We start from the raw sequence: 15,083 nt of genomic DNA, 5'->3' as shown, positions 1-15,083 counted from the left end.
AACATCCAATTATTCTAAGATAATTACGTAAACTAAGAAATTTATTCAAAAATATGTTTTTGTTATATTTCTGTTAAGAAATATTAAAAGTCACTTATTCTACATATATTAGTCAATACGTTTGCGTATGAGCGTTGTTTTTATATTTGTTTGTCTTTCTCTCAATCCTATATTTAACCCTAGACAGACTCACTGGGGTAATACGTTACCCCATGCGAAATTCAAATTCGCATAATTTTAGCCAAATTTTTGGTTCTTTGTTTTGTTTTTCGAAATTTGTTTACTGTTTTTTTTTTTTTTACCGCAAATTGATGACTACTATCGTCTTCCCTATTAAACAACAAACAAAATTATCTATTATAAAGTTTTCTAAGAACATTCTGGAAATATTATACACGCGGTACAAGTTTGGGGTAACGTATTACCCCAGTGAGTCATTCACGTAGCAGAAAAATAAGTGAGTCTGTCTAGGGTTAATAATTTAATAAATAATTTTTTTACCAAATAAGTCTAGAAATATGATACATATTACATACAGATACGAAAGCAATCGCACGAGGTCATTTTGGACACCACGATGGAAATGGGGTTGTCGAGGAAATCCGCTTTGAACGACCGCTATTTCGAAAAGGAGAAACAGCGTAGCCGAAGTTTGGACAATTTACTTCAATCGGAAATCATATCTTCACCGGTAAAACTCGCCAATCTCGGGCTCTCTTCGTCCAAGTTGAATGAACGGTATCACAGTTTGGAAAGAATAGGCGAAACTCCGGCGGTCAGTAACGTTGAATACATGACGCGTACTGATATCACGCAAGAGAGGAAGTACAGCAGGGTTACAAGGACAACGGAGCCCAACATCGAGGAGGAGGATCTCACGATTGACTTTGAATACCCGGATATTCAGTCCGTTAGTCAAACCGGAAGATCGGAGGATGATAAGAGCTACATAAGGTCGCAGACCAGGTTCATCAAGTCGCAATATCCTGGTAAGTCATCGGGAAGAAATCTCATTCTTTTCATTATCTTATTTTTTTATCATGTTTTAAGGGATTTAAAAAAATTTTATAGCATATACGCATTACGTCATGACGTCAACGATAATTCGCTGTTAATTACGTAAGACGTATTTTACTTAGAGAATTTCTATCGTGGAGAAAGTTGGCAATTATGCAACCTAATTTTTCCGTATCGACCGCGTATTGATTATTCCTCTCGCGTTTACAGGCAAACGCGCGCTGCCGGGAAGCCAGTCTAGTCGCGCTTACATCGAGAAGAGTGAATACGGAGTAAAATCGTCCGCCATGTCGGACACCAGCGAAGCGCCTTCCTTGGCGTCGCACGTGCGACGCGTGAGAGTGCCCAGTCAAGCTTCTGACGTGGATCAGTTTCTGGACGAGCTCTTTATGCCCGTGTTGGACGGCAATCTTGACGAACTGTCGGATGCCCGCAGTTTGGCCGCTTCGATAAAAGGTTCACATGACACTAGGCCACCCGGCAACCAAACAGTTCTCGAGAATTTACAGAGAATCGACAATCGAGCTACCAAAATAGTCACGGTCGATGACTTCGTTGAGGAGATGATAGCGAGAAACGAAAATGTAAATATCAGCGCGAGCGAACTGTCGAAAAAGATCAAAGGTGGCGGCAATATGGACATTCCTAATCAGAACGCGGCCTTCAACTTCAGTCCGATCGCGCAGAGCATGATGTCACCGCCAATGATGATGCCCATGTTTAGCCCTACACAGCAGGTCCCCTCCACGCAGAATACCAACATGAGCATGGGCGCGAGTTTCATGCCCATTCCGATCTACAGCATGCAAGGGCTTAGCTTACCACAGTACCCCAATTCACCGCCCGGACAGAGCAACGACATGGCGGCGTACCAACAGAATCTTCAGCGAGCCTTCCTGCAGAGTGCAATGGCGCAGAATATTCAAATACAGCAGCAGCTGCTAGCACAGAATCAGGCTCTGCAGCAGTTGTTGGTCCAAAGCCCGCAAAACTCGACACAGCAACCGGTAAGAAATTAATAAAGAAAGATATCAGGCAAGAAATCTGTACAAAGTCTAATATCCGAGGTTCAAGTGATTTAACAGGATGATTAATGGATTGATCTTTTATCGTGATTCAAATTAAAACTACAATTGTTGAACACAATCTATCCAGAAGAGTTTTTCATCTTCTAGATTAAGATTTTAGATATGCTTAATTCTTTAAATATACTTTTGATTTACATTATTTGAACAGATAATATTGAATTCCCGAACATTGAATCACGGTAAATCGATCAGAGGCAGACGTTGCATGTCGAGCACGGTTGCAAGAGGTTCATCGCGGCTCTCATATTTCACGGTCACTTAACTATCATTAACTCGATGATCCGTCATCGGTAACTGAAATCGGCGATATGCACGCTTAGTGAAAACTAACTCTCAACGAATCTATCGGCGTTCCGGGCGATATCCTATGGGTCTCTGAGCCGCACTGCGGTATGGGGTGTGTGTTTCCAGAGCACGGTGTTACCCGCTGGCTCCTCAAGCATGAATCTTGTTCCCCCAGCCCCCTCAATCGGTGCCCATATGGGGCCCAATGATTCTATCGGACGCTGCTCCAAGGTATCTACTGATTTTAACTAACTTACGCTGTACCTTGTGGCTTTCCTACGTCTACGGAAATATCGTGTACATATTATCATTTAGCAGAAATCGAGGAAGATATTTGGGATTATGGCCAACCTGATCAAACAATGTCTCATTCGTCAAATCGCCGCGGCTTTTTTCCGAATAAATTTTTTATCTTAAGTCAATCCTCCTGCAAATCACCTTGCTGTAAATAATTTTCCAAATTAATCGAGGACTCTCTAATCTAATCTTTCTTGGATTAGGTCTCATTTAGAGAACCCGACGACGGCGAATTATGGTCAACCGAGAAACGGGGAACCCCCTTGCTGACTTCCACTCCAACGAATCGGCAGGAAACGATGACGGTAAAGGCTCAAATTCATCGGTCGCAGAGTCCGCCCAGAAAGAATGCCGAGACCGCCAGGAAGACGAGCGTCGATTACGCGCGGAAGATCAGCGTGGATCGAAAAGTGGTAGATAGAAAGCCGTCATCGGCACAGGCGGACGTGAAGAGAGCCAATTTAAACAAAAGTAACATACAGAGCAACTTTACTAACGTACTCAGCGAGCTGAAGAACCGGAAGAGCAGCGTTGACAGCAATCCTTCAAGTTTGAGCAATAACAAGGGTGTTCCACCGCCCCCGCCGATGCCTCCACCTTTGGAATCTCACGATCCTTCCGAATCTAGACCGTTCCTCGATCCGTACGGCAGGGCGAAGACAGTGCGTATCGGGAAATGGAGGTGAGTTCAAGATCCAACAAATTGACAATAAATCGCTAATCCAGGCGACTAATTCTTTTTATCTCGATAGGTGGCCACCGCCTAGCGATTCGAACGAGAATCAAGGACAGGATAGCTTCATAGAATTCAAAATGCGTCAGCAACAACAGCAACGCAAGATAACGCCGCAGTATCAGGAGTACGACCAAGGCAATGGTGAAGCTGCGACGGAAGGCGGTGTCGAGTGGGAAGAATTCGAGATTGAGAACATCGTCAGCAACGAAGATCGGTCCATGATCGCGCATCCATCAGCGACCGCGGCAAAACACGAGAACGGGTACAAAGAAGAAGGGGAGAAGAAGAAGAAGAAATCGAAGTAATTAACATCGCGCTTCTTTCTTTATATCGAGCTGAAAAGAGCGATGATGAAAACTGTCGGATTCTTTCGCAGGTCGGCTTTGGAAGTGGGCGCGCAGAGACCGTCGCCGGGAAGTATAGGGAAGTTGAAACTCAGCTCGGAGATGAGGCAAAGATTGGAGAAAGTAACGGCGAATCATAGCGTGAGATCCACGAAGACGGCTGAGAAACCCGCTCTCCCGCGAGAGGACGGAAAGGTTAAACGGTTGGAAGATAACAGGAAGCTCTTGTTGGAACAACAACTGGGTAATTAGATCGTTTGTCGTGCATTATGAAGCCACAAATGCCATAACTAGGTATAGACATATATCTAATCGAAAAATTCGAATTTTAAGGTGGCAGGTGGGATGATTATGCTTCCACTGTCGATGACACCCAGAGCGTTACTTCTAAGGGCACTACCGATATGATGACGCAAGCTCAGGTTGTGAGGACGCAGATCGAGAGAATGGAACGGCCTGTTCCGCCCCCGCCGCCTGTCACGCCGCCGCAGCCACCGAGTCCAAGAGGCGGCAGTGTGTACAGTAACAGGTAACAGCATCAAATTAAACATTATTGGGAATTATTCTAAATTAAAAATAGCAAACACTTTAATCCTTGAAAAAATAAAAAATTCAAGAGATATGAGAAGATTTTGTTTTATCACATATGACAAATGCATTTCGTTAAACAACAAAATCGGCAAATGATTTGTTCCAGCCAATCCGGTGTGCCTCAGCCGCGATCTCCGCCAGCGCCGATCGAGCCGAAAACACGCGACTCCTTCCGCACGTCTCCGGACTCCGAGACCTACGATCACTTCCCGAAGAATCAGATGTTCAGTCAAAGCCGCGACATATTCGCGTCGCAGCAACATTTGCGCGACGGTCACGACTACCGAAACGACTTCGACAAGGCTCGCGCTCAGGACAAGTCCAAGGACTTCTACGGCAAGGACAGCACCGATCTCGCGAGTTCGGTGCGCGATCGCAGTTCCGACTTCGATTCGCGCCGCGACCTCAACTCCGAGCTTTTTGACTCCAAGTACGCATTCGACGGATCGACCGGGAAGCGCGATCCCTTCGGAATGACCCGGGACGTGTCTCCTAAATCCCGCGACAGCTTCGGAATGCCGTCGCCGCGCGACTTCGGCGTGATCCCGAATACGAGGGAGTCCTTCACCGTCGCGCGGCAGAGTTTCAACAATCGGGACGTGGACAGACGGTCGAGCGTGGCTTCAACTCACCGCACCGACAAGATGGAGAGGATCGAGATCGAGGAGTGGCCGGAGTTTCTCAAGCCGGTATTACCACCGGCGGACAAGCCGGAAATCGAGAAGGTCCAGGAAGTGGTGAATACCAAGCTCTACCCGCAAACCTCCAACGCGCATTTCACATATAACAGAGTCACGTGGACCTTGAGAGTCAAGAAAGAGGTTTTCGCGCCTAACGAGACGCTGAATAGCCCCCTGGCATTGCACCTAGTGTTCTGCCAGGTTGCGTACGATGTCCTTGCGACCTCCAGCATAAGAATCACCAAGGAGGACCGGCAGAACATGCTAAAAATGCTGGACAACTATGGCGTCACTCTGGACAATCTCCAGAGCACGCAACATAAGATCACGATCAAGAAAAATATCGTGGATATGGCGAAACAGTGGCCGTTATACTTCGCCCGAATATTTCCCGTATCGGTAAGTTCATGCTCGTGCTTAATAATTCAAAAGCATTCTTTCTCTGTCGGTCGATAAACGCTGACCGAAAAACAATCTAAAAATTATTGTCATCATTCTCAGTAATCTTAATTTGAATCCTGCCGCAGATCGGTCCTCAACACCCGGAGACACAACACGTGGCGGTGTCGCATCACGGACTTCGTTTGATCAAGCGCACGCTAAATGGCGACCTGATCATCCTGGAGACCCTGCCGCTGGAGGACATTGTCTCCGTGAATTCGTCCAGGTCGGGAGTGTGCGTACTGCAGATCGCGTCGGGTGTCAGACTGCCGCTGCACACGAATCGCGCCCCACAGCTGTCGGAGATGATCGGCAGATACATCAGGCTGGTGAGTGGTCCTCTGTATCTCCTCCGCGGACGGTCAGAGCCATCGCGCGCTCGTCCACGACCAATTAGCGATGGTCGACCGCGTAAACGATGATAACGGCACACACGAGATGTGCAACGCAAGCCTGGTAGTAACGAGGCAATCCGCGGGCAACGCCTAGTGTAAATTGCGTTTCCAGTGAGCGGTCATATGTGCTGGCCAATGCCTCCTCCGCCGTCTCTCTTCATTCTTCCCCGCTTTATCTCTCCCCCTTTTCGCCATCGGAGAACGTCGGCACCAGCGATCCATCACGCCGACGGACCCCGCGCTCGATACTACCTCTATTCTTTTACGCTTCTTCATTTTTCGACCCAAACTGCGCGATGTCGACATTCCGCGAGAATGCCGTCGGGGATTCCCTGCGAACCGGTATTCTTTCCGTCGTAATCATTGCCCAAAAAAAAAGAGGAGATTTCAATCTTTCGGATGTTTTGATCTTTGCATTCCGATGCTGTCAAAGATGACGCAGGCAACCGCTCTTAAAGGTAAAGGTTCCATCTCTGTCTTAAACGCCGCTCGAGATCGAGTCTATCCTTATAGTGAATCATTAAGACCGCAGAACGCAGAATGCTTTTTTGCGCTCGGATGAGAGAGCGCGAGAGAAATAGGAGAGATAGAGACTCTCGTCTTTATACGTCTTGTGCAAACGGAGAGATCGGATTTCTTATAACACGCGCTACGCCTGTTCATCAGATACACCTGCATGCATCGTCGCCGCACGCGATTCAAGAAGCCGATTCGTTCAGCGTGACGGACGTTCTCCCGAATACCGATGACTGAATGCAGAGAGGAGCTCTTGCTGCAGATTCTTGTTGAAATTTTTCGATATATACATATATTCCGATACATTATAATGTGCATTCAAGATTTCGCTCTTAAATCACACGGGCGAGATCGTTATTCTTTCGGGGAAAGAGAAAGCTGGAGAGCACAAGGCAAATAACCGTCGAATCGGATTTTCAATTAATCTCTGACATTCGTTGATGATTTGTTACAATGTCACACGTGTCGTATAATTATCTTTCTGGTATTAAAAACCAGGAATGCGAATACCATCCATAAATGACAGCCTAGAAGGCACGTTATTCGTGTCGCAATTCCCTCAACTCTTTCAATGTTATCTTACTTTCACGTCGTTGACAATCAAGTAATTTTCCCCCAATTATACCTCGATTGAAGTTTTCCGTCAGTCGGGATAATTGTCGAATAAACGAAACCTTTACTGAGGCATGCATGCAATTTAAAATTCCATTACGGATTATATAACGGTAAAAAGAAGAGCTGCGCGCGTAATCGCGAGTGCGCTGTGCGTGCAGCAACGTTTCGCGCAACGTTGGAGGACGGACGAGTCTGATGTGTTTCCTCGCGGCGTCTAAAGATGTGGAATGATGTCAAAGGATCGGAACGGAGGAATGCCGCGAGCCGTGCGTAAAAATTCGCGATTCGGCATTCATGAAAACGTATATCGCGTGTGGCGTGGAGACCAGCCGCGGCAGTCGTAGAAAGCCGGTTTAATTAGTCGCATAGCGACTCCCATTGTCCAATGCGTTTCTTGAGGAGAGTTTTTTGCATTACAAAGGAATGATAATTTCATTGTATCTTTGACATTTCTCTTTTATTATTACTAATTTTAATTGGAAACAGTATAAGTTTCGCGTGAAATCAAAAGTACTCGAACATTAAAATCTTATATATCGGAATTAAGTGTGCGACAAAAATAGTGTATTTTTATCTCGCAAAGTAGTTAAACCGCCTGATAATTTCTTAATCGTCGAATAACGCAGCTACTCCAATTTTCTGCATCTTTCTTCACGAGACGAGAGTTTCGATAGAAAAAAAAGAAGAAGGAGAGCGCGGATACTTGGGTTTCTTTCAGGCGATTCTCAGTTCAAGCAACTCGTATTTACCGGAGGCGGCAGCTTGCTCTCCTCACGCCAACACGGACACCGGAAGTTGTTTGAATTGCTAATGCGAAACGGTGCTCATTATTTCTTTCTGCCACGTTAGCCCAAATCTCCTTCGCGCCCTTCATTCCCCTGCAATTTCGATTCTTGAGCAAAGGCACAGAAATGTTGAAGCATTCAAAATTGAATTTTTATTTGCATGTTCTCCTTTTTGAAGCCTATTAAGAAAGTCGCTACTGCAGTTATGAAAAGCGCGTTTCGTAACACATTTTTCAACGATGTTATGCACGCTGCTCTGCGGGATAAACGTTTCTATTCCGCATCAAACATATAATTGACATGTAGTTGTATAATTGAGACTTGTCGCATAAAGTGAGTTGGCTTATTATACATTATCCTCGGACGACTTATTTTCTGAGTTAGGATAATTTTTCGAGATAAAGTAATTTATCATATATGTTTATATTATAGCAATAATAATTCTGGAGAGATGTTTTTAGTTAAATATTTGTTCTGTTATTTAAATTTTAAAACTTTTGTGACTTTTCTTAATCAGAAAAATACTATAAAATTCTTATATGTGAAAGAAATTTGCGGAAGATAAAATTACTCATGCATAGTGGAGGATGCTTGGCGGATAAAGGTTCGATATAATCGCGCTGTCTTTGCCGAGCCGACCGTCCAATCAAATATCCCGGAGCCAACAAACACCTTTCATTAAAGTAATAGGCATCGTGTTGCAAGCGCGCAAAGTGGAGGACAACAATTTCAATTTCACTGCCTCGCGCGCATTCCGCGTGTCCCCCACGTGACATCTCGTGGCGGCTAGAATTGCGGAACGAAAGAGCAAGTAAATAGAAAACGTAAAAGCAGGAAAGTGTTTTCCCCCGCGTTCGCTGTCGCTCGACCGGTCCGCGGGTCTCTCTAATTCCGGACGAGGGAAAAAAAAAAGAAGAAACGTATCTCGCGACGCAATCCGGATCGCGGAAAATATTTCGTTTCTTCCGCGTGCGAAAAAAATGTCGCTCTGAAAGAAATGGAAAGAACGCGGAGTGAGAAAGTGCCATTTCTCCGGGGACTGATATCGGTTCGAGTTTCTCGACACTCGACACTCGATCAAACGCCAGTCTTCGAAAACTTGGAACTTTCTTCAACAATTTCTTGAAATAAAAAAAAAAACGCAAGCATTTTCAAACGGAAAGTGTTTCGAAAAGAAAGTATTATCTGGACGAGATTTAAAAAAAGCTACAGATTTTATGATACAAATTTATGAATTGCAGCAAAATTTAGACAAAATAAATATATTTATGAGTTATTTATAGTTATATAAAACAATTGCAATTGAAATACTTGAAGGATTGAAAAGACCGAGTACACGCAAAGTTACTTAAGGACTATGGATGACCGGATTTTAAGGGCCCCGCGGATAATCGGTCGTTTCCGTTAGCGGCGCAGGTGCATCGACCGTGTGCACAGCCGTGTGAACTTCGAAAGCGGTTTCCGCGGGACATCGAAAACACTCCCCGGGTTTTGCTTTTTAATAGACGAGGACACGGGAAAAACTGAAGCCGTAGGCGTGGGATTGAAGATTTTGCGGACGGGATCCCCCATTGAGCCGCAAATCACAATAATCCGGTGTAACGAGCTATCGCTTCCGACTCCTTTCCTCCCTCTTCCGGTTCCGATTTCTATTTCATTGCCGTGCTCGCGGCGCGCATTGTCGCCGCGTGGAATCGTGCAGCTATAGAAACCGTATAAAAGATTTCCTCTCATCCGTAGAGCGATCTTTTACCAACGAATTTATTCTTCGGGAGAAATATCTCGAGCGACACACCAGTGGTTTTTAAATTATCGATATAATAAGGGACTTCTCATGAGAATATTAAACTCTAGAGACACTGAAATTTAAATTTAATATTAAGAAGACTCCCCCCCTCCCCCCGCCGAGAAAGGTGGATAATAACAGGTGCGAAACTGGGACGATCCGTGTATCTGCAAGTGTTTTCACTTTATCAGTATTCTTCATTAATTTAGCCGATGGCAAGCAAAAAGGCCGCCGCATTTAAGATAAACACTTTCTTTCTTGCCACTCGACATTTACCCGCGACCTCGGGAGGTCCTGTCGTTCAAACAAGGGGGGGGGGGGCAGGTCCCGGCGATGGCAAGCGCTCCCCTCAAAACGTGCGTATCTCGCTCGACAATCGGGAACATAAGTACTCGTTCCGATCGGACAAGATCGAAGCGGTATAAAGAGCGCCTCTCCGGTAAGAGCGGCGCAGCATGATTTTCCATGCCTAGCGTATGCGCCACGCATACCGCGGCGGAGAACGTGGTGGGGCCCCGACCCAGATATCCGTCTTCCGAAGGGGCATCGGCTATAACAGAATACAGCCGGCAGGGAACGGCGGTACCTTGGAATCGGAAGCCTCGCGGCCGCGGCTCTTCAGTTCATCGACTGCCGCCGTGCCGTGCACAGGTGTAGCAGCGTGCCCGCGAGTCTCGCACGCGTGTCCCATACGACGGCGAAAGCCGCGCGAGGTCCGAAACGATCGGCGCGAAAAGTCCCGCCGATTCAAATCTGTTCTCGCGCAAAGAAACGAATCCGATTTTGCTACGCGAAGCGAGACGGCAGGAAATAACAGTGGCTTTCTCTCTCTCTCGGGCTTCCGGAGCTAATTTTCCGGAGAGGAACATCCGCTAACTCGAAGATATTAAGGGAAACGTGCGCCTTCCTGTTCACAGCGCGCTACGCGTGCTTGAAAAGTTAACGAATACCTCTGAAACGAAACTACGTTTTTCTTCGACGTTCGTCCTTTAACCAGCGAAGCTGATAATTATAAGGAAACGGGAGCGCAATTTTTTTGAACGAGAGAAGATATCGAAAGGAACATACCTGCATGACTTTACAAGATGGACAAACATTCGAGAACTTGACTACATTAGCTCTTATACAGTGGAAAACGACTCGATGATTATGCCGTTCATCGAGAGACTTTCGACTCTCGGCGTCGCGCAGCTGTAATTCGCGGATCCCGACAAGGTTAACACAACGATAATGACTGCCGATCGTTAACGCGCAACTCTCCGCATCGAATGTATAGTTAATCAGCGACGATTATTCCGCCGCGGATGAGACTGTGCCTTTCACGCTCCGTGTAAAAGCAGCGGCGTAAAAAGAAGCGGCGGTGAGTAATGATTATAAACGGAACGGCGACGGCGATCGCACGATCGCTAACGATCTCGCGCGAGTAAGGTCGGAAGGGCCCGGCTCACTTGCGTAAGTGAGATCATGATCGACCTCGTCCGTTGTTTCTTCCTCCCCAGTTGAGATCCAACGGCCGTCGCGCGACGATGAGAGTCCGTTACCTCGTTACGAGTGTGATCTGGAACTCGATACGAATATCGACATTTCGGATATAATAAGTGAAAAGTGAAATTCGCGAACAAACCGCCAATTAAAGACGAAAATCCGAGGCACGCGACCACACACGATCGACGCGACGATTCCAAGAAAGCATGAAAGCTTTCTCGTCTCTGGCAGGGGAGAGTCTCGCTGGCGCGAAGTAATTATAATTAAAAGTGCGCATTGTTTCGACGAGGGTCCCACGAGAGTCTTCTTCTTCCGGGCGTTTTCTCACGATGTTCCGCGGACGGTCCTTCATCCGTGATCTACATCCTTCGGAAGATCCGAGTGAAATTACGATTGTTTGGCGTTAGAAAAGGTTGGGGTACAGAATTCGCTAGTCGAACGGCATCGAACTGGCACACGTACGAGTCGTGGCGATAGCTGCAGGCGTTTTCTAAGCGTCGACATTCATGCCTTCCGTTAAGGGATTCTCTTCTAGCTCTATCATGGAGAGAGAAGTGTCCGATACCGAAGGAGTGTTCTCCAGGAGACTCGTCAGCAACTGGGCCGAGTTGCCGACGACGCTGAGACGTCGACAGAAACACCGTCCGGACATTCTGAATCAGTTCACCGACTATTCCGAGTCCTCGGAAAACGAGTTTCACAAGTTCGAGCCGAAATCCTTCAGCAACGTGCAGCGAATCGTGCGTCGTTCGGAATTCCTGCGCAAATTCGAGTTCGGCGATCTCGCGCGGCAGGGCGTCTTGGATCCTCGAAAGGATCCGAGAGAACGCAGACCGACCCCCGAGAGTCCCTTCAGCCGTCTGGACGAAGGTTACTGGAAACACGAGATCCAAGACTCGAAATTAGCTTATCGGAAGAAAGGTAACTTCATAAGCAGGCACGAAATGAGGAACCTCTCCGACGAGGAGCGCAAGACGAACTCTCCCGATAGTCTTTTGATGAAATCTTCCGAGTCCGAATTGAGCAGCGACGAATACGGGCACACCGATGATTCCGGAGCGTTTCTGGAGAAAGCGTCTCATTCGGACCGACAACCCAAGACGAAGAGAAGCAGCTTCATCAAGTTCTTCGCGAAAGACGGCGGCAGGGAGAAGAAGAAGCTGGATTCCGAACATCTGGACGTGAACAAGAACGTCAGGAAGGAGGCCTTCGGCCAGCAGAAGTTCGAGTACGAAAATATTCCCAGGATAGACGTGTCCAAGCTGGACCAGAAGACCTTCCTGCATCATTCGATCGTGCGAGCGAACGATCGTCAGCCGACTATCGAGCAGCTCAGGATCGAAGAGGGCTGCGAGCTGAGAAATTCCAAGAATACCGCGGCCTTGAAGAACGCTCGGGAGAAGAAGCCGGTTCAGCAGAAGCCGAAGGATGAGGAGCCAAGGACGAACGATAATTTGATTCAGGAGTTTTACGAAGGCGAACAAATCATCGTGCGCACTAACGGTGAACGTAGCAAGGTAGCGAAGATGGAGACCATCACGGAGGAAAACGCGGACGGGAGCAAGCTGAGCGTCCGGGAGATATTGAAGAGATTCGAGGAGCTTAGAACGCAGGCCGACAACGCGACGACGACGACGTGCAACGACAGCAGCGAGATGCAGAACGAAGACAAGACGAGCGACAAGACGCTCAACACCATACAGGAGACCTTGAAGAAATTAGACGAGAAAGTCAAGAGCTATCAGGTCGCGTATATTTCATTCGTCACGTTTATTATTATCCTCAGGAATCTGAGGCGTTCAAGGCACCGATGAGAGACCACCGTACACGGGATAAATTAAATCAAATGGACTGTTAAATGAAATCAAATGGAGCGCGAATGTTTCGTATTATGGTTAATAGGCCCAGGTGTGTGCAGCGAGGTACGAGTAAAAAAAGCTTGCATTAATCAGGTGATGTAACGGTACTTGACTTTTATCGAGAGGCAACTTGCATAAATTCCTAATAAACATCTCAAGGATGTCTCCAACTTTTTTATGGTTATAAAGAGAGAAATTAATCATTTTAATTACTGAATAAGAAGCGAAAGAGTGTAAATACTTTTCAAAAGAGACGATTCAAGGCTGCTTCCTCCGTCAACGTATAAGGTGACGATCGAGAAGTTGTTGGAGCTAGATAGTTATTTTGTAACGATCGAGTTGACAGAGTTTAATCAATTAAATTATACTACAGTAAAAACCTATCATTGTTATTAGCATGTCGTGCAAAAAGAATATACATATGTGGAAATAAATATTATAAAATAAAGAGGGAGAAATTCGGCTGATTGCATAACTCAGTAATATATATTTTCAAAATGACGATTAGCTGAATTTAATGACACGTTTGAAAACTATTGAATATATTCTATATATTTCTTATATATTTTGTAACATTAATAAATGTAACTGTGTCTTCGAAGAATTCAAGAATTCAAAAATCGTGTCCTAATCTTTTGATCATGATATATCACTGCGCAGTTAAATTTCGTGAAACATTTATTTTTACAAGTTCATAAATATACATTCTTCTCGCACGAATTTATGTGCTAATAAAAATGACAAGTTTCTTCTGCGCGGTAATGTTTAATTCATTTTATCCTGTCCACTCATCATTCGAAAATAACAGCTATTCAGTTTCAACAACTTCCCGATTGTCATCCAGTATAGTCCGTTTTCGCAACGTTTGTCACTCTTTGTACCTCTTCGCCTACCTGAAACCCCGCCGCTTGTGCCGTACTTCGCACCTCTTTACATCACAGTTATGCCACGATAATAACAGCAGCCGCCGCCGCCGCCGCCGCGGAAATCGTTAGACCGTTGCGCTTATTATCTGTCGCAATATGGCTTACTTGGACGCGCGTAGCAACCGCATCAACGTCTTACGTCGCGTCTCGGTGCATTAAACGATTATGTAGGTCAGGGTCGACGTCTGCTTATATCCCGCTCGCGCATTCCGCTCTCGTCGATTCCGAAGTATCGATATACCCGGTGTCACTTACGCGCCGAGACACCGTACACCGCTCCCTGTTCAGAGCGAAATCGCGACTCAACATTCCGTCCGTTTGATGGATTCTCTCAACTTCATTCTCGCTTAGAGGAAAAGCGGAATTAAATTGAACGATCATCGAATAGGTTGCCCGCTTGTTTTCGCATAAGTCAATGAAAAAATCCACACATTTCAAGTCTCGCTGAAAGCTTTTATCAACCTGTCGCTGTTGATCGTCCGGTTTTGCCCCTGGTTCCACTGGATTTCTCTCGCAAAGGCCGTCTAGTATGGATTTTTTTCCACATTTCCCTCTATATGAATTGATATGACAGGCTCTACCTGTTAGCTATCACGTTGGTGAACTATTTCCACTTGATATCTGTCCGCGAGCATGATCGATCTTTTCTATTTGCAAGAAAGACAGAAAGAGAGAGAGAGGAGGGAGAAACATGTAACACACGCGAGGCGTCGGGTTTCTACCAGATATATCGAAGAAGCCGTCACCGTCGTCAACTTACACTCTTGAGGATATTAAGAAATGCAGGATGCAATCACCTACTTTCCGTCGCGTATCTTCCTTAATCATAATCAACGAAAGCGGAAAGGAGCTAAAAAAGAGTGACCCGGCACCCCTTTCGCCGAAGCGTCCGGCATCCGCTCGAACGGCCGCGTCGCGGCAAAAACGCTCGAGAAATCGCGCGCGTTGTCTCGGAAGTCGCTGTTAATTTACGCCTTACATTTACGCCTTTCCCCCTTCCCCGTCCTTTTTTTTGGTCTCTTTGCGCGGCGAGGCCTGAAAAGAAGGAATCGCCTACACCCGATGATCGTGTCACGTCGCATTCCTGTATACCAGATTGCGGTACACGACCGGCGCGCGGGGAGAAACCCGTTTACTTTGCGTGCTAAGATCGATCGTGTTTCGTATCGCGCGCGGATAACATCGAGGAAAAGAAGGAAACGCGAGCGGCGCGGAAACAGAGAAATAGAGAAGCGCG

General features: G+C 46.3%; 1 protein-coding gene across 3 annotated transcripts in view; it reads left to right on the top strand.

The window, feature by feature from the left end:
- The window catches only part of LOC112468346 (unconventional myosin-XV), a 40,810-nt gene that overhangs the window by 19,962 nt on the left and 5,765 nt on the right, over window positions 1-15,083 (top strand). For 2 of the 3 annotated variants that reach the window (XM_025037481.1, XM_025037475.1), the window contains 9 exons: window positions 539-989; window positions 1,228-2,024; window positions 2,517-2,621; window positions 2,891-3,369; window positions 3,440-3,724; window positions 3,800-4,011; window positions 4,101-4,296; window positions 4,465-5,437; window positions 5,566-5,808. In XM_025037481.1, coding sequence (XP_024893249.1) covers window positions 539-989; window positions 1,228-2,024; window positions 2,517-2,621; window positions 2,891-3,369; window positions 3,440-3,724; window positions 3,800-4,011; window positions 4,101-4,296; window positions 4,465-5,437; window positions 5,566-5,808 — 3,741 coding nt within the window. The remainder of the gene's footprint in view (window positions 1-538; window positions 990-1,227; window positions 2,025-2,516; window positions 2,622-2,890; window positions 3,370-3,439; window positions 3,725-3,799; window positions 4,012-4,100; window positions 4,297-4,464; window positions 5,438-5,565; window positions 5,809-15,083) is intronic. The other variant, XM_025037487.1, reaches the window with a different exon arrangement.

The sequence above is a fragment of the Temnothorax curvispinosus genome, unplaced genomic scaffold (genome assembly GCF_003070985.1).
Source record: "Temnothorax curvispinosus isolate PA1 unplaced genomic scaffold, ASM307098v1 QBEX01001787.1, whole genome shotgun sequence".
NCBI classification, from domain to species: domain Eukaryota; kingdom Metazoa; phylum Arthropoda; class Insecta; order Hymenoptera; family Formicidae; genus Temnothorax; species Temnothorax curvispinosus.
This window is presented reverse-complemented; position numbering and strand designations above follow the sequence as displayed.